At 44.4% G+C, this 24,745-nt stretch overlaps 1 protein-coding gene across 1 annotated transcript in view; it reads left to right on the top strand.

The window, feature by feature from the left end:
* a2m1 (alpha-2-macroglobulin 1) overlaps window positions 1-24,745 on the top strand; it is a 63,099-nt gene that overhangs the window by 13,426 nt on the left and 24,928 nt on the right. The window contains exons 14-22 of the mRNA XM_085371596.1: window positions 1,514-1,659; window positions 1,787-1,936; window positions 3,745-3,993; window positions 9,701-9,788; window positions 16,043-16,184; window positions 17,270-17,495; window positions 18,299-18,425; window positions 22,380-22,501; window positions 23,604-23,655. Coding sequence (XP_085227722.1) covers window positions 1,514-1,659; window positions 1,787-1,936; window positions 3,745-3,993; window positions 9,701-9,788; window positions 16,043-16,184; window positions 17,270-17,495; window positions 18,299-18,425; window positions 22,380-22,501; window positions 23,604-23,655 — 1,302 coding nt within the window. The remainder of the gene's footprint in view (window positions 1-1,513; window positions 1,660-1,786; window positions 1,937-3,744; window positions 3,994-9,700; window positions 9,789-16,042; window positions 16,185-17,269; window positions 17,496-18,298; window positions 18,426-22,379; window positions 22,502-23,603; window positions 23,656-24,745) is intronic.

The following is a 24,745-nucleotide window of genomic DNA, read 5'->3' as shown; positions in this document are numbered from 1 at the left end:
TGCCACCTAGTGTGATAGCGACAATTCAGAACACTAGGGCCTCATCTACTAGAGGCTTGTACGCTTACAAATGGCGAGCCTTTGAGCAGTGGTGCCAGGACCGCTACACTCTCCCATTTCAGTGCTCTATTGTGGATGTTTTGACATTCCTGCAGGAGCTGCTGGATAAGGGCCTTTCATTTTTGACAATTAAGGTTTATTCAGCAGCTATATCTGCTTGTCATATTGGCTTTGACGGGGTGACACCAGGTGCACATCCCCTCGCCATACGTTTTCTGAAAGGAGTTCGCCAGCTGAGACCTGTGCTTAAGTCCAGTGTCCCTGCTTGGGACTTGACTTTGGTGCTGGAGGCCCTTTGTAGCTCTTCGTTTGAACCTATTGAGTCTGTGGATATGGAATTTCTTTCATATAAGACTGCATTACTTCTCGCTTTGGCTTCGGCAAAGCGAATGGGTGACCTTCATGCACTGTCTGTGCATCCCTGCTACACACAGTTCTCTCCTGATGGCACAAAGTCGTATTATCCCAAGATCATGCCTGCATCTTCTAGCTCAGTGGAGTTTGAGTTGCTGAGCTTTTGCTCCCCTCCTTTTGCACCTGAGGAGCAGAGGAGGATGCATTCTCTTTGTCCAGTGCGTGTGCTACGCACCTACATTGAGCGCACTCAGAATGTGCGTTTATGTGACCAGCTGTTTGTCTGCTTCGCTAATCCAAATAGAGGTAGAGCTCTGTCCAAGCAGAGGCTGTCCCACTGGATTACAGAAGCTATCTCACTGGCGTACAGCAATAAGGGTCTTGCTTGGGGGTGAGAGCTCATTCCACCAGGGGGATGGCAACCTCATGGGCTCTTTTTAAGGAGGTGCCTCTAGTTGATATTTGTGCTGCAACTACTTGGACACTTTTGTGCAGTTTTATTGCTTGGACGTTACAGCCCCTTCGGTGGCTCATGCTGTCCTTTCTGCTGGGTCTAGCGCACACTAACGTGGTGGTGGTCCGATGCCAGTTCGGTGGCTGCTCTGCAGGGTGTGTATATTTCTCCCATACTTGCGTGTTGTACCGTGTGAATCAACTGTAAGGGACGAACAGTTATATCTATAACTTCTGTTCTCTGAAGGAGAGGAACGAGGTACAACACAAGGTGGCCCCGCTGAGCAGCATGGCTCGGTGAAGAGTGGCTATCGAACTGAGGGATGACTGTGATGACAGCGGCTATATGTGCAGGCGGGGCCATGTGCGTGTCATCACACGTCATCCGCCTTAAAGGCGTGAATAAAGGTTTCTTCAACTGGGACACACAAGGGCGTGATATCCCATACTTATGTGTTGTATCTCATTCCTGTCCTTCAGGAAACAGAAGTTATAGACATAACTGTTCGTTCTTGATTATCTAATTATATTTTGCAAGTTTAGCTTCATGCTAATAATGTAGCTTATTTGCTCATTAGTCACGTGACTCAATATTATCTTGTTTATTTTGATAATTGCTGCCATGCTTTCTTTGGTTCTTCCTCAGTCAACAAAGGGGAGATGTCCGTGCCGCTCACTCGGATGTCAGACCTGGCACCATTTGCCCAGGTGGTAGTTTACACTTTGATGCCCAGTGGAGAGGCTGTTGCTGACAGCCATGACTTCCCTGTTCAGCTCTGCCTCAATAACAAGGTAGTACATTACCACATTAAGACCTCAAAGCCACTTGGGAATGTAGTGAAGGATGTGTGCATTTTAGAGAGCTAACATAAGGATAGACAGGCTTAATCTGTTTTCCGCCTCGGTATCTCCCACACAGGTGTCTCTGAAGTTCTCCTCCCTCCAGGAGCTTCCAGCAGAGAGGACCACCCTCAGTCTCAAGGCTCACCCTGGCTCCTTGTGTTCTGTTAGAGCTATTGACCAGAGCGTCCTGCTGCTCCGGACTGAGCAGGAACTTACTGTCAGCTATGTACGACAATCATTCGTCCTACTTTGATCCATATTAAGAACACTACCATTACTATAGTTTGGTTTTGTAACATCTTCTACTTTCTACACCACTCAAAAAAATTAAATGCGTAGAAATAAGAAAATACTGGAAGACCTGTTGGCTCTTAATCAATTAAATATTCAAGGTAAAAGTTCTTGAAGTTTAAAAGTATCTGAACAAACTAACATACATTGAAGTAGAAATATTGTTTTTAATTGCTTGATGAAAATCCTTTGCTTTCACATCCATCGACATCAACCGATGCAGTGTTTTCTCCCTTGAGCTGTTTCTTTGGGCCTTTACTGCCTTCAGTTGCTGCTTGATTGTGGGCCTCTCTGCTGCTGGTTTTGTCTTCAGTGTCTGACTTCACCACTGAAGAGTATCTCATTTCTTTACCTTGACAAGTCTTTGATTGTTTTTGCAGGTATTATCCATTTGCCCTAATCTGATCTGTTTTCTGGCATTTGGCTGAATCTGAGCATAGAGTGCAGCTCTGTACACTTCACAATTCATCCTGCTACATCTATCAGCAGTCACATCATCAGTAAACATGAATGGCCCAGTTCCTCATGGCCTCCACCATGTTTGACAGATGATATGGTATGCTCCAGATCCTTATTTGTTCTCCTTTGGACTTTTCTCTTCTGGTCATTCTGCTACAGGTTTGTTGGTTTCGTCAGTCAAAATACCTGTTTAGGGTCTCGTACATGTCTTCTAGTCAAGTCCAATCTGGCCTTCTTGTTGAGTGTAACTAGTGGTTTGCATCTTGTTGTATACCCTGTATTTCCATTCATGAAAGCGTCTACTGATTATGTACTTTGACAATCGACGGTCTACCGCCTCAGGATTTCTGTCGATACTGCTAGATGGTGTAAAAGGTTTTTCTTAACCAAGGGAACAAATCTGATCATCAGCTTCGGTTGTCTTCCATGGTCTTTTGGTGGTGTTGACCTAGCTTTTATTTTATATATATTTTTATATATATATATATATATATATATATATATATATATATATATATATATATATATATATATCTGTGACAAAACAAATTTCCCACGTGTGGGACTAATAAAGGTTATCTTATCTTATCTATATATCTATAGAGATATAGATAGATAGATAGATAGATAGATAGATAGATAGATAGATAGTCCTTCATTGTTAAGAATGCACCAAATTGGTCATTTGGCCACTGCTGAAGTTTTTATATCTGATAGGTTTATTTTGTTTTTTCAGTGAAATGATGGCTTCTTTTATTTGTACAGACATCTATTTGGACCTGGATTTTGGGACTTCCTGTGTGAAAGTTGAACATTTGGAAACGACTCTTTATTTTAGTAATTAGCAAACAGGCCTTGCCTATAAATTGTATAGTCACTTTTGAGTCTTGGCGGATGGATTCACAATCATACCAAAAATCATAGTTAAAAATTAAAATCATCTTGAGGGCTGTGGATGATGCAGTTTCCCTGATTCCATCTCTGTCTGCTCTGGCTCCTGGGGGGCTGTGGCCATCACCTCCAAAACCATCTTTTTTTTTAGTCTGTAGTGTTATTTCTCCAGTGCATCTGTTGTCACCTTCATTTGCATCAAAGCAAATATATATTTTATAATATGCCTCATTCACCCATTCAAACCCACTAATACAAGCACTTTTTTCCTACACCTGAGTGCTCCTAGAGAGTAGACAATCTATGTAAGTGGTTTGCTGCTAATGGATGATAAGAGAAAAAGGTCACCGCTATCACCCCACCAGGCTCATGTACAGATGTGTTTTCATGCAGGTATATAGTCAGCTGCCTGTGGAGAAGCTGTCTGGGTACTCCTATGATGTTGAGGACTCAGAGCCATATCCCTGCTACCCCTTGCCAGTGCCAGATATGGTAATAGATGCAGATTTGGAGACAGCAGCACCGCCAACAGCACCACCAGCACCGGCCATTGTGAGCGACAATCTGGGAGCACGGCGAGAAACGCGCTCGATCTACTATGGACCAGGCAGTCAGAAGAATGACGTCTACAGCATCTTTAAAGTAAAACATTTGTTCATCTAATCTGATGTCTGACTGAAACTACACAGTAATGTCTCCTATTAGCTGCAGAAGACATGATTCAAGATTCAAAGCGTTTGTTGTGATGTGTACAAAGAACAGTCAAGTCAAGTCAACTTTATTTGTCAATTCTGCCACATGTACAGGACATACAGAGAATAGAAATTTCGTTACTCTCAAACCCTAGTGATTTAAAAAAATGCAAATAAAATAATTAAAAAGTAAAAATTTAAATAAATACAATACAATTTTACGTATAACAAAAAAAAAAGCTATGCAATATACAATATACAATATTCAAGTAAGGAGGCAGAGTAGTGCAAATAGTGCAAATGGAGATTTAGTAGTATGCGGTAAGAGATAGTGTAACAACAAAGTCTTATGAGGTAATGGCAGTCCAATGCTCCACAAAGTGACTGGTAACTGGTGTGTGTGTGTGTGTGTGTGTGTGTGTGTGTGTGTGTGTGTGTGTGTGTGTGTGTGTGTGTGTGAGTGACAGAGTTCAGTGAGACTGTGGAGGGGAGAGGGGGCAGAATCGGGAGGGAGTTTAGCTTCCTGACAGCCTGATGGATGAAGCTGTCCTTCAGCCTGCTGGTCCTGGCCTGGAGACTCCGCAGTCTCCTCCCCGACGGCAGCAGCTTGAAGAAGCTTTGCATTGGGTGCGTGGGATCAGCCGCTATGCAAAGGGCTTTTTTAGTGAGACGGGTGCTGTAAATGTCCTGGAGGGAGGGGAGAGAGACACCAATGATCCTCTCTGCAGCCCTCACTATGCGTTGGAGGGTTCTATGGCAGGACGCATTGCAGGTTCCAAACCACACAGTGATGCAGCTCGACAGGATGCTCTCGATGGTGCCTCTGTAGAAAGTGTACATGATGGGGGCTGGTGCTCCTGCTCTTCTTAGTTTGCCGAGAAAGAAGAGACGCTGCTGTGATTTCTTGGCCAGTGCTGTGGTGTTGTACGTCCAGGAGAGATCCTCTGTGATGTGCACACCCAAGAACTTGGTGCTGCTCACTCTCTCCACAGACGCTCCGTCAATGGTCAGAGGAGCATGTTGGGTGTGCATTCTCCTGAAGTCCACAACAATCTCCTTCGTCTTCTCCACATTCAGAGAGAGATTGTTGTCAGCACACCACGTGGCCAGGCGTCTCACCTCACTTCTGTAGTCGGTCTCATCCCTGTTGCTAATGAGACCCACCACCGTTGTGTCGTCCGCAAACTTGATGAAGAGGTTGGAGCTATATGATGGAGTGCAGTCATGGGTCAGCAGAGTGAAGAGGAGGGGGCTCAGCACACATCCCTGCGGGGCCCCTGTGTTTAAAATGATGGTGCTGGATGTATTACTGCCGACCCATACTGCTTGAGGTCTTCCGGTGAGGAAATCCAACAGCCAGTTGCACAGTGAGGTGTTGAGCCCCAGCTGGACCAGTTTTTGAATGAGCTGTTGGGGGATTATAGTGTTGAATGCTGAACTGAAATCTATGAACAGCATTCGAACATATGAGTCTTTTTTGTCCAGGTGTGTGAGTGCTGAGTGGAGTGCAGTGGAGATGGCATCATCGGTTGAGCGGTTGGGCCGATACGCGAACTGGAAGGGATCCAGGGAGGGGGGCAGGACAGTCTTGATGTGCTGCATGACTAGTCGTTCGAAGCACTTCATCAGGATGGGAGTAAGTGCAACAGGACGGTAGTCATTAAAGCAGGAGGGAGATGACTTTTTTGGAACCGGAATGATTGTGGTGGCTTTAAAACATGTGGGGACGACAGCCTGGATGAGTGATATGTTGAAGATGTCTGTGAAGACATCAGTGAGTTCCACTGCACAGTCTCTCAGTGCACGACCAGGAATGTTGTCAGGACCCGGAGCTTTACGTGCATTGATCCTGCTGAGGGATCTCCTCACGCTGTCCGGGGACAGAGTCATCACCTGGTCACCAGGAGGGGGTGGGGTCTTCTGTGCAGTGGTGCTGTTTTGGACTTCAAAGCGAGCAAAGAAAGTGTTCAGCTCGTTCAGCAGGGGGATAGTGCTATCACAGGTCTGTGGTGGGGGCTTGTAATCTGTGATGGTCTGAATGCCCCGCCACAGGCTCCGTGAGTCTCTGCTGTCTTTGAAGTGATGAGATATTTTCCTGGAGTACTGTCTCTTAGCCTCTCTGATGCCACGGGAAAGGTTGGCCCTAGCTGTCCTCAGGCTCGCCTCGTCTCCATCTCTGAAGGCAACATTCCTAGCTTTCAGCAGCCTGTAGACCTCTCCTGTCATCCATGGTTTTTGATTGGCCCGGACAGTTATGGTTTTCGTGACTGTTACATCCTCAATACACTTGTTGATGTAGGCAGTAACAGTCTCTGCATTTCTCTGTACGATGAAATTCTTTCTCTGCTGTCCACACATGGATGCCGGATAATATGTACAAATAGAACTAGAACAGATAAATACAAATAGTATGAATAAATAAATGGAGACAAAAAATTGAAGTATTAAATAGATTTGTGTGCAAAAGAACTATGAGCTTAATATGCTGGTTTGATATGTGAGATGTGCAAAAATGATTATTACTGTTAGAATAGGTCAGCGGTTCAGGAGTCTGATAGCAGTGGGGAAGAAGGAGTTGTTGAGTCGAGATGTTCTGGATTTCACACTTCTGAACCTCCGCCCTGAGGGCAGAAGTGTAACCGGTCCGTGTTGGAAGTGTGTGGGGTCTTTGAGGATGGAGGCAGCTCTCCTCTGGACTCTGTGATGGTAGATGCTCTGCAGAGAGGGCAGCGGGGTCCTGGTGATCTTTGCAGTTATTATCACTCTCTGCAGGCGTTTGCGGTCCATAGCAGTAGTGTTGCCGTGTCCAGGTGAGGTCCTCACTGATGTAGACGCCCAGGTATCTAAAGCTGCTCGCCCTCTCCCCACCAATCGCTGCAGTATCGTCCGCAAACTTCAGTATGGTGTTATCCCTATTGGAGACGTACAGGGTGTAGAGGATGGGACTGAGGACACAACCCTGTGGAACGCCAGTGTTTGTAATAATGCTGGTCCTGTTGCTGATCCTGACCGACTCGGGCCGAGTGTTGCCAGCTTGTGAGTGAGTTTGTGTGGGATGACCGTATTGAAGGCGGAGCTGTAATCAACAAAAAGTACCCTGATGTATGAGTCTTTGTTTTCCAGATGGGAGAGGGAACAGTGAAGAGCGGCAGTGATGGGGTCTGACGTGGAGATCCAGAGTGTCTGGGATGTTACACCACTCCCTTAAAGCACTTTGTAATGATTGGAGTGAGTGCAACTGGTCTATGGGGAGGCGTTGGGTGAAGGTCTGTGAGGTCTGGAGAGGTCTCGAAGTGGGTGTAAAGTCCATTGAGGTCATTCCGTAGACCGCCTGCAGAGCTGATGGTGTTGATGGCGGCCCTCGCCACATCCGCCTGGGGTCAGCAGAAGAGTAGAAGCCATCCAGCTTCTCTCTGTACTGCCTCTTAGCCGCTGTAATGGCTTTCTTCAGTCCCTACTTCGCAGCTTTGTACTCCGTCTCATTCCCTGATCTAAATGCGAGAGACTGAGTACGCATGTGTCGTACCTGACTGTTGATCCAGGGCTTCTGTTTGGGGGGGACTTCCTGACGTGTGTGGTGGGCACAATATTGTCAACACAGGCGCTGACGCACCCAGTCACATATTCAGCATAGTCCTGTATGTTGACAGAGCAGTTCTCCTTGGTGGCTGCAGTTTGAAACACATCCCAGTCTGTTTGAGCAAACAGTCCTGTAGGATCCTCTCAGTCTCTGGGGTCAACAGTTTAACAGGTTTGATGACGGGGTTCTTTGTTTCAGCTTCTGCCTGTAAGCTGGGTACATGAACAAAGAGATGTGGTCAGACTGTCCAAAGTGGGGGCGTGGTGCAGCCCTATATGCACCACATATGTTACTGTAAACATGATCCAGGGTGTTCTTGTCAAGGGTAGGAATGGCCACGTGTTGGTGGTATTTTGGGAGTACAGTCCGTAAGTTGCACTTATTAAAGTCACCGGTGACGATAAAAACAGCATCTAAATGAGTTGTCTCTAATGCGCTGATGACGTCATGGAGTTGGCCGAGCGCTGCCGTGGAGTCAGCTTGCAGCTGGATGTAAACAGTGGCCAAAAACACAGCTGAGAGCTCCCGCTGCAGATAGTAAGGGTGACCTTTTAGGATTAAAAACTCCAGTGAACACATGGAATCCCCCCCTCAAGTCCGGTGGAAGGTTAAAGTCCGGACGATTGTGTGAGTTACCGATGTCCAGTAGTGCCTGTCTCGGATATGTTAACAGCAGGGCTGGACTGGGACAAAAAATCGGCCCGGGCATTTTGACTAGAGACCGCCCCACCAAAAATGTGATGTCATTCAGGGGAAAACCGCAAAGGATTCTGGGAACTTGTGGCAAGAGGTACTAGCGCATGCAGGCTTTCAATTGAACTCAGTTACACAGCGATAAAAAGAAACACAAAAAATGGCAAGAAGCTGTTGTATTATTAACTGCAATAGCCGGTGTTGTGCCAAAAAGTGATTGCTGGTATTTAAATTGCTATGAGTAACTTGTTGGGCTATAATATGTGAAACATATGTCAAATGCATCCCTCATGGATGACATAAAGTCATCTCTCCATCTCTCTCTGCTGCTCTTCTGTCTCCTCTGTCACAGACTTCTCCACTTTTGATGATAAATCTGCCTTTTTGAGATTTTGAGGAGTTTGAGAAACTAACCTTAAGCATAAAATAAGCGGGTCTCTCCTCCTCTTGCCTCCCCTTTCCCTTATCCACCTGCTGGCCTCCACCACTTGCTGATGTTGCTAAATCTGTGGAAGCTATGCCATAGCTACCGCCAAACAATTCAGTTATTTTTACACATTTGGCAGCGTCTGCCTGAAGGGCTTGTTTCTTTTTGGCCCTAATTTTTTCTGCACCTCCTTTCCTTTTTTTGTTCTCCATTTTCTTTAGTTCGTCTATAAGATTGCTAAACAAGGGGGAGGGTGCATCCGACCTGCTTGGCTGTAATTGGTCCAGCCCAGAGTCGATCATGACCAATTGGCCAATCCAACACCTTTCATTATTTACACACTTCCAAAAAAAAAAATTGATCGGCCCATAAAAACAAAAAATCGCCAGCGGCCCACCGGGCAAATACCCGGTATGCCCGATGGCCAGTCCAGCTATGGTTAAGAGTGCACAGCACTTATCCAGTGCAAAAAGAACAAAAAACAAACAACAAGTTGGCATCTGAGAGTGGAGCAAGCAAACACGTCTGCCTGGAGGGGCGCCAGGATGTTTGCACCGGAAGTAATGTCATATCTATCTATATGTCTATCTAGATATTCATATGATCTATATCTAGATATCTTTTTTTTCTCTGTAGGTCTTTCACACTCTTCGAACCAAAGTTTGGTATCATTTAGCTGTACCGCATCCTTCTTTCCAACTGTACAGTTTTTGTTCTTTGGGGTTTTTTTTTTTTTGTCAATTTGCCACTCTTCTTCCTTCTTTACCTGTTTCGGTTTCTCTCCATCTATCTCCAAATCCTCTTTTGTGTCTTTGTCCTTGTATTTAAAAATAAATAAACAAATAGCATAGTTGTTATGCCAATGTTGTTTTATTTTGTTTACTACTTATGACAGCAAAAAACAAGAAACAATCTATGGTTTTACTATGACTTGTTTTTCTCTTTCTCCACTTCTAGGAAATTGGACTCAAAATTATGACGAACTCTGATGTGAAGAAACCTTACAACTGCGACGAACTGAGCTTCTATTTCAGTGTAGAAGATAGTAGGTCACTGCTATTCTCTGTTGACTCCAATGCCCATTGATACAACCTTAGGAAGAACTGTTGTTTTTACAACTTGTGTAACTGTAAGATTTATTTACACTTGCAAAAATAGTAAGTGAATCTCTTCTTTTCAAAGTCAAAGTCAAAGTCAACTTTATTGTCAATTCTGCCACATGTACAGGACATACAGAGAATAGAAACTTCGTTACTCTCAATCCCTAGATAAAATAGAAAATGAACATTTAAATGGAATCGCCACCATTTCTGGCTTGCTTTCTTTAATGGGTTCTGTTCTTTGTCCGAGTATGACAAATGCAGTCTGACTAATCAAACTCAATCAGTTATACTGTTCATGTCTTCAAAGCTCCTTACTTTACTAACATGGTCTATGGTCTGAGATCCCTAATATAGCAGTTTCCTAGATAGAATGAGATGGCTAGATATGAAGCTAGGAGTTACAGGCAGTACAGCCACAGCAGTTTTATGTCTGTATGTATGTTTTGTGGAATGCATCAGCAAAAAATTGGCAAACATGTTAGCAATACCAGTAACTTTAAACATTTGGCTTCCTTCATAAGCCATTGCTTCCTTTATAAGCCATTGCTTCCTTTATAAGCCATTGCTTCCTTTATAAGCCATGGCTTATAAAGGAAGCCATGGCTTATAAAGGAAGCAATGGCTTATAAAGGGGTGGCTGTAGCTCAGGTGGCAGAGCAGGTCAGCCACTAACCAGAAGGTCGGTGGTTCGATCCCAGGCTGCCTCCTGACTGCATGCCAGATATCCTTGGCCAAGATGCTAACCCCATGTTTGCCTACTGGTGGTGGTCAGAGGGCCCGGTGGCGCCAGTGTCCGGCAGCCTCGCCTCTGTCAGTGCGCCCCAGGGCAGCTGTGGCTACAATGTAGCTGCCATCACCAGTGTGTGAATGTGTGTGTGAATGGGTGGATGACTGAATGTAGTGTAAAGCGCTTTGGGGTCCTTAGGGACTAAGTAAAGCGCTATACAAATGCAGGCCATTTACCATTGCTACAAGGCTAACATTAGCATTTAAACTATTACTATTCCTGTCAGCTAAATAAGGAAAAAAAAATAGACTAACTGACTAGTGTAAAACTAAAAAACACTCAGGTAATCAGTTAGATTTGAGAAATGTTTAATGGAAAATGTCAAAAAATAATAACAAAGGCATTTAAAAATCATTTATCAAATTCTTACCATAGATTAACAGATTTAATCTATGGTGCATCTCGACAACAATGTGTCATCTAAAGGCAGATGGCTACACAACATTTAGGACACAGTAATTTACCGGCGTGGGCATCAATTTAAATTGTAACAATCAGGTTAAATGATTAATAAGTCTGGTATCACCTAGTGACAGCAGTGAGAATTAGTTGGCTATTTGTGCACAGCCCTATTTTACACTCATAGTCACTCATATCACACCGGATGCGTAAAATCCATGAAAATATATCCTGAAATTTTTTTTCTGGACTCGGATATCCTTAATACAGCCGTTCAAACCCACCACATAATTTCACTGGATGAATTTGTGGTATTTATTTTTTTCAAACTGAATTATTTTTTTCTAAGTTTTCACATGCGAATAAACAGATCTGACCAATCAGACCACTGCATTTGGCAAAAAGTTACCTCAGACGTATAGCTACATGTTGCTCCGGCTCCCTCGCCTCGATTTCTCTGCCTCCACATATGTGGTCTCAACTCTGCCAAAAAAGGGTTCAAACTGACACTGATATCCTGAAAAATGTGCAAAAGTGGTTGTGATACAACTTAGACTCCTGTATCCAACCATGAAATTGTCCTTGTTGCTGTCTTCTCTTGAGAATTGGATGAACTCAGAATCCTGTTTACTTACTGTTTACTCTTTTCCCTCTCTAAGGGTGGGTAGCTTGTCTAGTTTCAGTAACGAGGTTATCAGTTATCCATCCATCAATTCATCTTCTTCCCCTTATACGGGGCTGGGTCAAGGGGATGGCAGCCTAAGCAGAGAAGCCTAGACCTCTCTCTCCCCCGCCTCCTTTCAGCTTGTCCCCTCGGCAAGCTGGAGGAGGCTGGTGTTCCCAGGCCAGCCAAGAAGTATAATCCGTCCGGCATGTCCTGGGTCTGCCTCCTTCTGATGGGACATGCCCGGAACACCTCGCCCAGGAGGTGCCCAGGAGGCATCCTTGTCAGATGCCCAAACCACCTCAACTGGCTTCTTTCAGTATGGAGGAGCAGCAGCTGTACTGTGAGCTCCTCCCAGATGGACAAACTCCTCACGGTATCCTTCTGCATCACTACACAGCATCATCTGTCAATCTCCCGCTCTCTTCTTCCATCAGTTGTGAACAAGACCCCGAGATACTTGAACTTCTCCACCTGGGGCAGGAACTTATCCCTGACCCAGAGTGGGCACTCCACCCTTTTCCGGGTGAGGACCATGGCTTCAGATTTGGAGGTGCTGATTCTCATTCCCACCACTTCACATTTGGTTGCGAACTGTTCCAGTGCGAGCTGGAGGCCATCACCCGATGAAGCCAACAGAACCACATCATCTGCAAAAAGCAAAGATGAGATTCTGAGACCACCTAAGTGAAAGCTTTCCACCACTTGGCTACACTTAGAGATTCTGTCTATAAAATTTATGAACAGAATCTGTGACAAAGGGCAGCCCTGGTGGAGCCCATCACGCACCAGAAACAAGTCTGACTTATTGCTGGCTATGCGGACAAAGCTCCTGCAACGGTTGTATAAGGATTGAATGACCCGTAGCAATGGGCCAGACACCCCATAGTCCCGGAGCAGCTCCCACAGGACACTCCGAGGGACACGGTCGAATGCCTTTTCCAAGTCCACAAATTGCATGTAGACTGGTTGGGCAAACTCCCATTCAAGTATTGTCGAGTGGGTAAAGAGCTGGTCCAGTGTTCCACCACCAGGACGAAAACCGCATATTTCTTCCTGTGTCCGAGATTTGACTAACGAATGGACTCTCCTTTCCAGCACCCTGGCATAGACTTTCCCAGGGAGGCTGAGGAGTGTGATCCCCTTGTAGTTGGAACACATCCATCCTCCTTGAAGATGAGAACCACCATTGCCATTCCAGAGGTAGGCCCCTGATCTCCACGCAACATTATAGAGACATGTCGAACAAGACAGTCCTAAAACGTCCAGAGCCTTCAGGAACTCAAACCTCATCCACCCCAGGCGGCCTGCCACCAAAGAGCTGTTTAACGGCCTCAGTGAATTCTCCCCCAGAGATAGAAGAGTCATCCCACTCGTCCCCAGAGGTGGCCTCCGCTCCTGACTGAAAATGACTCAAGGGTTCCTCATAATGTTACTGGAGGCTAAGGTAAAGCCATCCAGAGAAAGTTAGATACCATATTTCTAAGATTTTTAGGGTCAAATACAATAAAGTTTTAGCTGAATTTAGAAGCAGAAAATTAGAGGTCATCCAGGTCTATATGTCTTTAAGACATTCCTGCAGTTTAACTGTGTTATCTGGCATCATGGACAGATAGAGCTGGGTGTCATCTCCATAGCAGTGTAACCCAGGAGATGCTACCCTTTTCCCTGGGGTGGAGACAGGCAGACCGTCCCCGAAGGCCCCGCATCCCAGACCCCAACCAGACGGCCAACTCCTCCTCCCAGCCCCCCGCCCCAATGGCTAACAGAGAATGGGGGTGTGTGAAGACCCCATACCTCCCTCCGCCCACTCATATGAGGTGTTGCTGCGTGCTGTTCTAAAGTGCATTTAAAACATGGGAGGGCATGGTGCTTCCTGCCAGAGAGCAATAGGTAACGGCACGGCCCCTCCTGAAAACCCTCAATGCCTACATGTATTTAAAATTGAGAGGTGCCCACCTCTGAATTTCTTCTTTCAAGAATTATTCAAGAATTTTCAAGATAAAAAGCAAGGTTGGAGATCGGCGTATAATTAGCTAAGACAGCTGGCTTTTCAAGTAGTGGTTTATTTAATGGTTTAATTCAATTTTATTTAATTACAGCTTAAAGACCTGTAGTAGATAGCTAATTATTAGAGATAGAAACATTACATAACACAGAAGGCTTTATCTGGAGAAAAGGACTCTAAATAAATAACAATGGTACTGAAAGTAGCTGTACATAATGCCATATCTGTGAGATGATTACGAGTATTTTTTTCACTAATGGTTAAAATTTTATTTAAGAAATTCATGAAGTCATTACTAGTTAACGTTAAAGGGATGGTTGGCTCAACAGAGCTCTGACTGTTTGTCAGCCTGGCTACAGAGCTGAAGAGAAACCTGGGTATTTTCTTCAATCAGTGATGAATAGTAAGATGTTCTAGCTTTACGGAGGGCCTTCAGAGCCTTCAGGAACTCAGGGCAAAACCTTATCCACCCGAGGGGCCAGCCAAGGAGTTGTTTAACTGCCTTAGTGACCTCACCCCCAGAGATATAAGAGTCGCCCCTCTCGTCCCCCCACCCTGCTTCCTCCGCGGATGATGTGCCAGTGGGATTAGGGAGGTCCTTGAATTATTCCTTCCACATCCTGACATTGTTCTCAGTCGAAGTCAGCAGCGCTTCACCCTCACTATACACAGTGCAGGTAGAGCACCGCTTTCCCCTCCTAAGTCACCTGACAATTTGGCAGAATCTCAGTCTGAAAGGCAGTCCGAAAGTCTTTATCCATGGCCTCTCCAAACTCCACCCACACCCAAGTTTTTGCTTCAGCCAGTGTTGGTACTTACTGCTGATACTTATTACCTGCTTCTGAAGTCCCACGGGCTAACCAAGCCCGATAGGACTCCTCCTTCAGCCTGGTGGCTCCCTTCACCTCTGGTGTCCACCATTTGGTTCGGGGTTTCCATCACGACAGGCACCAACCACCTTGCGGCCGTGGCTCAGTGCAGCGGCTTTAGCAATGGAGGTGCTGAACATAGTTATTTCGGACTCAATTTCCACAGTCTCCCTTGGAATGCTGTTGAAGCTCTGCTGGAAGTGTGAGTTGAAGATCTCGTGGACCAGGTGTTCCCAGCGCACCCTCACTATACGTCTAGGTGGCAACTCCAGACTGAGATGGAGTCCAGCCCCTCTCCAGGAGACTGGTTCCAGAGCACAAGCCGTGGTTGAGCTGAGGCCACCAGGGAGGTGACATTCTATGTCCCGATCACTAGTTTTAGAAGTCGGGGATCAGTCTGCTAGGGCCTGGCTGCTGCCTGACACACATTGCACCCAACCCCTACCTCGCCTCATGTAGGTGGTGGGCCTACAGGAGGATGGTCCCTTTTTCGGGCTGTGCCGTCCGGGCCTCATGGACTAAGCCTAGCCACCAGACCAGGACCAAGTTGACATTTACACAAAAGCCTCCTGACAACATGGCCCCTGGGATCCCTGGACACACAAACCCCTCCAAGGTAACAATTCATGGAGGGGAGGTTATCAGTTATTTTCTTTATAAATGAGGAAAGAAAATAACTTAGTTCAGGGACTTTATGCTGATGGTAAATATGGGTCACTTTCCAGATGCTTCCATTGTTTTCTTTCACATTCACCGCCATACCTGTCCTTCCACATTATTATCTTTATTTCCTTTTCCTCCCTATTAGCATTTCCTGTTCCTCTGCTGCGCTCAGGGCAGTTGGGATGCTACACTGACTTTACCATTTGGTGGTGATGGTAATAGAAAGTACAGCCTATCCCGGTATTGACTTCAGTTGGCATCTATATATTAAGCTGAAAGCCCATTTTGGAAAGTCTAGCTTAGCATAGCTTTAGTTGTTTTTTGAGAGAGTGTAAGATTTTTTTTGTGTGTTTTTAAATCCAAGAATTTGTTAATTGTTAAAAAAGTACATTTTTAATTAGTGGAGAAATATTAGCTGAATGCATAAAACACTAAGTGTACCTTTTATCCCTTTTTCCAATTTCTTTGTAGTTTTTCCGAGCTGTTGTTATGTATTAAGTGCAGGAAGCTGAAATGAGCTCAGTGGTTTCCCCAGAAAGTTTATTCTGTACATCAGGATGCCGCATTTCCAGTAGATTTAACATTTCCATCATTATCCAAGTCACTCCTGGGATGCTAAAAAGTTTCTCCCACTAAAAATGCTGCGTCTAAATGTACAGACTCAACTTTCTGGGGTTTCCTTACCTGGATTTTCGAGCAAGCATTTGGAAGTAACACAATTATTATAACTTTTGGTTTATTTAAAAAAAAAATAAGGAAGGAAACAAAGCCTCCCCATTTTTCCCTCCCCATTTAAATGCTCTCAGGGCAGGACTCACCGATCCCCTTGGCCTTCAACATGATGCCTGAACCTATACTTACCACGCAGATGTCTAAAGTGGACAGCAAAAAGGAGACTATCAGAACGTTCTTCCCTGAGACCTGGATCTGGGACCTCGTTACTGTGGGGTAAGATTAACATATCTTATGAAAAGAATCACAGCACTGTATTTTTTTATGACACTGAAACTGTTTTTAGGTAATCAAATGTGAATAACATGGATGCTCATTGCAGTCCAAATAACAGAATTAGTTGTATTCGTTAGCAGATATTAATGACAAACGCTTATGTCAGTGATATTTACTGAACAGAGGCTGCTGCTTTCCCTTATGTTCCACATCTTAAAGTCAAAACACAGCTTATCGTGTATGAAATTCAAATGAATTTGAGTAGACACTTGAATTCATCAGTGTAAGTATATATAAATATAGACTCATCAGGCATAACATTGTGACCACTGACAGGTGGAGTGAATAACACTGATTATCTCTTCATCATGGCACCTGTTAGTGGGTGGGATATATTAAGGAGCAAGTGAGCATTTTGTGCGGTGTTCCCAGTCTGTGGGGTCGCTATCTATCAAAAGTGGTCCAAGGAAGGAGCAGTGGTGAACCAGCGACACGGTCACAGAGACCCATTGATGCACGTGGGGAATAAAGACCGGCCCTGTGTTCCATCATCAGAGCTGAACCACGGAGCAATGAAAGGTGGCCGGGTGTGAGAAATCACGTCTTACGTCACGTGGATGCCCAGGTCTCTTATCTGGGGAACATCTGGCACTAGGATGCACGATGGGTAGAAGGCAAGCCGGCAGGTTTCCACTGGGAAACCTTGGGCCCTACCATCCCTGTGAATGTTACTTTGACATGTAGCACCTACTTAAGCATTGTTGCAGACCATGTACACCCTTTGATGGAAACTGTAATCCCTGATGGCCTCTGTCAGAAGGATAGCCCCCCATGTGGGACGTGCTGGACAAGTCTGATCTGTGGAGGCCATGCCTCACAACTTGCAGGATTAAATGATCTGTTGCTGACTTGGTGCCAAATACCACAGCACACCTTCAGGGGTCTGGTGGAGTCCAGGCCTCGACACGTCAGGGCTGCTTCGTAGTAGGCAGGTGGTCACAATGCTCTGCTTGATCAGTGTATTTGGGGAAAAATGCCATAGTACCTGAACTTTAAATGTCACGTCTGGCTGTCTGTTCAAACAGAGATAGTGGGTTGGTGAGCATGGAGAAGACGACCCCTGACACCATCACTAAATGGGCAGCCGGAGCATTCTGCGTATCCTCTGTGGGCTTTGGTGTGGCTCCCAACACCGGACTTACTGTGTTCCAGCCGTTCTTTGTCAGTCTCACCTTGCCATACTCTGTCATCCGAGGAGAGGTGTTCACCCTCAAAGCCACCGTCTTCAATTATCTCTCAAAGTGCATTATGGTAAAAAAAACAACCACATCTGCTTCTTACAGATCCTTTGTACTTAAGGGCATCCACAAGTAAGACGACACCTGTCAGATTGTGGAAAACATTTGTGAAAATGCTTGGATATGTTTTTTTCTTTTTGAAATTTCATTGTATTACTTTGCATCCGGGCACGGTGGTTAGCACTGTTGCCGCACAGCAAGAAGGTCCTGAGTTCAATTCCACCATCAGTGGAGTTTGCATGTTCTCCCCGTGTTTGCGTGGGTTCTCTCCGGGTACTCCGGCTTCCTCCCACCGTCCAAAGACATGCAGCTTGTGGGGATAGGTTAATTGGATAATCCAAATTGCCACTAGGTGTAAATGTGGGAGTGAATGTGAGTGTGAATGGTTGTCTGTCCCTGTGTGTTGGCCCTGCGACAGACTGGCGACCTGTCCAGGGTGTACCCCGCCTCTCGCCCTATGACAGCTGGGATAGGCTCCAGCGCCCCTGAAAAGGAGAAGCGGAAGTGAATGGATGGATGGATACTTTGCATCCGATGTAGCGTTTTCAGTGTAACAAAATCAACTTTTGGGGATTTACTTACCTGGATGATTGAGCATGCATCAAGACTTATTACTTTGTAGTTTTTGTTTTGTGTGACAAATGCGTCACTAACTCGTGCTGTGTGGATGAGTGGTTCTGAAGAAAGCTGCAACCCAAAATGATGGCTGGGAGAACAGACGATCTCACGAGCACATATTTAATCAGTCCTCAGTGTGACGCGTTACTGCACCAGTTTGTTGCATTCGTGTGTTCTGTGTTTGGTTTCTGGCTGTAGGTTCAGGTAACACTGGCTGCCTCTGACCAGCACACCTTCAGAAACTGTGATGGCTGCATTTACAGCGTGTGTCTTTGTGGAGAGGAGAGCAGGACCTTCTCGTGGATTGTAACTCCGACTACCCTAGGTATTCCATTCTTCCCTTTTTCTTAAGTGCTTATTATCCAGTAGTGATGGGATTTCCGGCTCTTTTTAGAGATCCGGCTCTTTCGGTTCGGCTCACTAAAAAGAGCCGGCTCTTTCGGCTCCGAACCGGCTCTTCAGGTTGTTTTGTTGCTTTAATTAAATTATTAATAACAATAATATAAAATTATGCACAAAAGGAATTACTAACGTAAAAAAAGTGGTTTTATTTATATATGTTTATATATAAATATATACGGTGACCCCTAGAGACAAAGCACGTACAAACTCCAAAACACATTTCTAGCATGAACTGAACTTCAAAGCAGAGCTACTAGATCACTTAAATTACACAATTGAAAGCATGTGTGTATTGTTTGTGTATTTATACACAGGCACTCATTAATTTTCAAATAATTTAAAAAAAGTTCATTTACCTGTTACTACCACACACCAAATCCGGTCGTTGGTACTTGCTGGCTAGTGTAGCCACGAGGTAACAAAAGCTCAACACTGCGCCCTAGTGTCCTGGAGCACTTCTGTTGTCTTTTGTACGTGATTTGAAGTTTGTATGTGCTTTGTCTCTGGGGGCCACCGTAAATATACTTTTATTTATTCACTCCACATAAAATGTAATAAATAAATCATATAATACAAAAATCAACTATTCACATTTCAACTTTTAACTAATTAAATTTTCAGCTTTTTCTTTTTAAACAAATTTAAAGTGAAACAACACAAAACACTGCAAACCACAACACAATTAAATATAAATTAAAATATGAAAACAAAAAGAAGATGCATATTCTCTGTCATATGGACCTGCATGAATAAACTTTCTGAATCCTTTATCATCTGCAACTGAAAATAGTTGTGGATGATTACTATACCTTTCTAATGTGACGTTGTTGTCCCTGCTCTCTCTCTCTCTCCCTCCTGCTCTGTTCCTGTGCTACTGAGTAACTACCGCCCCTCCCCCCTCTGCTCAGCGTAAAGCACAAGGCTCGAGTGGACTGAAGCGGAAGAGCGAGAGAGAGAAAGAAAAAAAAAAAAACCCACGTGACGGCTCGCGTCGTTCACGTCAAAGAGCCGGCTCTAAGAGCCATTTCGTTCGCAAACGACCCATCACTATTATCCAGTTCAGGAGCCTCATAAACTTGTGATAGATAGCCGGTCCATAGCAGGACCTGTTTTGGTTTTTATGGTTGATAATCATGACTCAGTTCTGTTTGATTTGTAAATATATTTGTTTAGTTTCACACCAGATCTACCTTGAGCCATGTGTGGATTTTCAGTATGCCACCAATGTAAACAAATGAAAAATGGAAGAATTGCAAGCAGCAGATCTTCATGTTTCAACAGTTCCTAGAAATATTTCTTGTTGGTATCAAATGATCCTCTACATCAGAATTCCTTACAAAGGGATTCCTTACTGGGCCTTTATTTCTTTATTTTTCTTTTTTAATGTTTATTTATAAGATTTTAAGTTCAAAATTACATCAAATCACACAAGACAAAGAAACCAAATTCAACATCCAAGCACAGAGAAAAGAAACAAACATTAAACAACAACAAACCACCGGTTAGTCATTCCAGATCAAAAGTACAGCAGGAATGTTCCGATGCTGCAGATAGAGTCCGAAGACAATGAAGTTAGACAGGGCAACAGAGAGTTCACCCAGGCCAGACCATTCGTCCGGGCCCAAGAAGGAGTTGGGGTCCGGCAGACGTGTAGTTTCACATCAACACAAAGTGCAGTCGACTGGGTTAAAGATGATATTCAATCTCTCTCCCCAACCAATCACAGCAGATGGCCCCGCCCCTCCCTGAGCCTGGTTCTGCTGGAGGTTTCTTCCTGTTAAAAGGGAGTTTTTCCTTCCCACTGTCGCCAAAGTGCTTGTTCATAGGGGGTCATATGATTGTTGGGTTTTTCTCTGTATGTATTATTGTAGGGTCGACCTTACAATATAAAGCACCTTGTGGCGACTGTTGTTGTGATTTGGTGCTGTGTAAATAACATTGAATTGAATTAAATCCCCATTAATGTGACTGAGAAAAGAGCCCCAGCGTTCGACAGATGTAAAGTGAGTGTCAGCAGGATGATAATGAACCTGTTTAATATACAAACATGCAATCATCTCACAGCAGTCTGGGCCTTTATATGCAGAATATTGTAATATCTCACTAAACGGACCAGGAGCCATCTTTCATTATGTGGAGATTTGCAGGCATGGAGGTAAAAGAGGGAACTAACTGAAAAGATGCACAAATCCATCACCAAAGCAGGCCGTAATGAACTGGAATATACAGAGTGGTCTATTCATACAGTTCTGCAGATGAAACCAAAACAGAATGCAGTGATTTGCAAATCTCATAAATCCACAACAGCAGAACACAGTTTGAACATTTTAGGTGTTTTTAGTGCAAACGGACCATTTTACTAAAATCAATGGGAGCAGCATACTTGTGTGGCATCCTATTATTATTATTATTATTATTATTATTATTATTATTAAAGTTTAAAATTAGTTTTCGATTTTTTGGGGAAACGGGAATGCTGTGTCCTCTGGACTACAGAAGGCAGGGACCACCAGCTCCACACCCTGCAGCTCTGATGGTATGGAGGTGCACTGTCGGCCTCCACATCAGGAAAAGCACCAGTATAAAAGTTTTTAGAGCTGCATCCATATTTCAGAAGACGATGCTAAACCGTGTAGTGCAGCCTTTACAGCAGCGTGGCTTAACAGTAGAAGAGTCTGGACTGTTGGATGAACCAAAAAATCCAACTACAATCCTGTGCGGGAAAAGATTGGGAAAACATTCCTCTCCCACAAGTGCAGATGTTCCCAGATGTGTATGGACTGCTGTTAAAAGAAGCATGGATGCTACAGCGTGGTAAACATGACCCCGCCCATGGGGTGTGTTCTTACCACTAAATTCAAATTAACCTCATTTCGTTTCTTAAAACTGTAGTTTTTATTTTTCTGGTTTACTTTTATTCCCGTCTTTAACCATGTTTTGTTTTATAGGAGAAATTCAAATGGAAGGCGGTCGCTACGCGTCACATGCTGTGTGGCGTTTTCCCACCTTTAAAGGGAAAATGTAAACAACTTTGAGTGTCTTTGTCTTCGTTAAACCAGTTTTAGCTTAAACAGGACATGTCAGATTCAAACCAGAAAAAAGAAGTGAACAAAACTTTATTTTCTTTTATTGATTTTGGTCTAATCGGCTGTTTGAAGACTGTCACACGGCGTCAGCCGCTCACAGCTCCGCTCTCCCCAGCTCCTCGTTACCAGAGGCAATTCTCTAACTGTACAATGCAATTTTCTTGGCTTTTAAAATGAAATACTGATGTTGTTTCTTTCGTCCGACACAATCTCATGCTTTGAGTGAAAAATGAGACACAACGGGGTAATTAATCCGTATTGAGGGCACTGAGGGCTGTTGCATCTTCATTGCTGGAAGCGAAGACGGGCGGCTGTTGTTGGAGCTCTGCCTGTCCTGAAAGCAGAGGATTTATATCAGCCTCCATCAGCAGGGATGGAGATGAGGCTCTGATGAATGTCAAATTGCGCTCCTCTAACTCCCCCTTAGAGGAATGCTGACAATCACTTGTACTAACAAGTCAGGTAGTATCTCTGACGAAACAGTCAGAAACCTCTCCCTTAAGGGGCGATCTGTACTTGTCCTCCATGTGAAGGATTGTGGGCTGTGATGGAAGGAAGGTGGGGGTGGGAGACAAGCCGTGTGCTATAATAAGGCAACAAATGGGGATTAATGAGGGCGAATGCGATGGGAAACGGGGAGGAAGGAAAACACAGCGGGGATAATGAGTTGGCTTGAGAAGCAGATGGGAGGCGGTTTTGCCTCTGTACACAGAACACGACAGTACGGCGGGGGAAGGGAGCAATAATCGATACAGGCGTTCCACAGTGACGCCGTGTGTGTTTGCTCACAGGTAAGGTCAATCTGAAGGTCAGCGCTGAGGCCCTGAAGACCGAGGCGCTGTGTGGCAACGAGGTGGCCACAGTCCCCGACGTGGGTCGAACTGACACAGTGATCCGCACCCTGCTGGTGGAGGTCAGTGACATGACAAACTTAAGGTGTTCACAGGTCCTAAGCTGATAGACGTTGTCAGTATTATTTTGATCAGTTACATTGTGGCGAGAATAATGTCAGAATTTTAAAATCTTTCGGTTTCGGCCACAGGGGCCCACAGATTTCCTGTATTTCCAGTTGTTTTTGACAGCGTGTTTTAGGAAAAGGTGCAGGTGGGTTGCAAAGCAGTTTGCAGAGGCCAGGCTAAAGCAGGTCAAATTTGTGATATTTGACAATTGGGTTTGTGGAAGGACGTCAGCTGAGCCATTATCTGATGTAGGCTGGCACTGAGATTAGAACTAATGATGCGCCGGCTGCTTTGATGGAGAGTGAACATCAGATATGGAAATCTGTCAAACCTGGCTCAGCCATTTTTTAAAAATATATGTACATGTGCAGTGTATGGATGAAAACAGGGGCCACACTTCTCTGTTTTGGTCCCATGGCCACAGCTATAACACTAAGCACCTAGCCACCCGGCCAGTCCGCCTTTGCAGATATCTGGGTCAGTCTAAAGACAGCACGGTGCTGTGACAGAACGCCCAACAAGTCTGTTTTTCTAGATGGTGGACAATGAGCCAATGTTGGCGCCTGTTAAGAAGTGCACACCAGGAGCTTCAAAGGTCTTTACTGTGGTGATGGGCATGGAGAGAGGGAACCTGTAGCATCGCACAGACCTTCACTTTCTTTCTGTTAGGGCAGCTGTTATCACTTCAGTTTCGGTCCACTTCTCCTTCCCGTCTGCATTTTCTGATGATCGGCTGTATCTGCAGTTTGCCGTAGTTCTATAGGAGCACTTAAGCATCTTTATTTTAGTTTGACTTCACTCTCAAAGTACATGACTGGTATGTTTATACTGGGTCTCGGTCAGCCTCTCGGTCGTCCTCTGACTGAAACAAACTGCTTTAGCAGCTTTCAGCTAATGGGAAAGTCAGTGGGATTGAGTTCAAATAATCCAGTTCACTCTAATGTCTGGAGCATGTCACCAAATCAAAGCTCACTGTTATTATGTTTAAGCTGTTTAGAAGTTTGTTTGGAGTGATGAAATCAGTCGGTCGTCTTCACTTCTGTCTCTCTTCCCAAGGCCGAAGGAACCCCACAGATGGTCAGTCACAACGTTCACCTCTGTCCCCCAGGTAAGGCCTCCTGACTCTGAGTGCTGAACTCTGAACTCCAACTCGGGCCTTTCATTCACACCTCATACATGCATCATAACACTTCCCTGCATCATGATGGTTATTCAGCATGGCGAGGAAACCAAATTCGTTGTGTTTTCGTTAGAGATGGCACGATACCACTTTTTTATGTCCGATACCGATATCATACATTTGGATATCTGCCGATACAGATATAAATCCGATATATAGTGTTTTTTAATCAATAAAAAAATGTTTTTAATATCTTGCTGCTTTTTGTAAAAGTTCATACTCAAGTTAAAAAACAAACAAACACTCAAGCTATTCTGTTACACCTGTATGCAAAAAATGCACTGCACCCAAAATATTTCATAGTTCAGCAAAACTGATGAATCTAATAAACTTAAACCTGCACCATCCTCCCTATTCTGGTATTTTAAAGAGTAAGCAACCTAACCAATAGGGCTCTAAAACTCCCAGCAAAAAAAAATAGGGAACCACCCCCCACCTCATGATGCTTAATCGACGTAATCAACTTTAATTTGATGCAGTGTGAAAAGAAAAATGCACAGAAATAAATTCTTTTTCAAGAATAATTAAATATATTCAACATCTTTCTTCAACAGAACTGCACAGATGGAAAAAGTACTATAGCTTACTAGGGTATATTAGACTTAATAGTTACTATATACAGTAATTGACTTCTATACATTTTACATCAGATTAAAACTTTGGGTGTAAGATTCAGATAATTATTTATTAAAAGCTCGACATTTTAAATGAGAATAAGAAAGAAAAGTATGTCTTTGTGCCCCCTTTTCCCTGTTCATGCCCTATCGGCCCCCCTGGCTAAACTTTGCTAGATCCGCCCCTGCACAGTTACAGCCGGCAGCTGTAGAAAAAGATCCTGGTGTAGAAAGTAATATTAAGCTTATCAAGGTTAAACGTGCTGCTGTTGTTCAGCTGCTGGTTTCCTCTTTCTGGTGTGAAGTGGGCCAAAAAACAAACAAGAGAGACGATCAGCTGATCATTGATCAGTTTCATGATTGAAGCAGCAACAGGAGAGAGAGAGGCAGTCGCTCCATATATC

The sequence above is a fragment of the Diplotaxodon limnothrissa genome, linkage group LG14 (genome assembly GCF_057381915.1).
Source record: "Diplotaxodon limnothrissa isolate DT_005_m linkage group LG14, D_limnothrissa_male_GT1.1, whole genome shotgun sequence".
Lineage (NCBI taxonomy): Eukaryota > Metazoa > Chordata > Actinopteri > Cichliformes > Cichlidae > Diplotaxodon > Diplotaxodon limnothrissa.
This window is presented reverse-complemented; position numbering and strand designations above follow the sequence as displayed.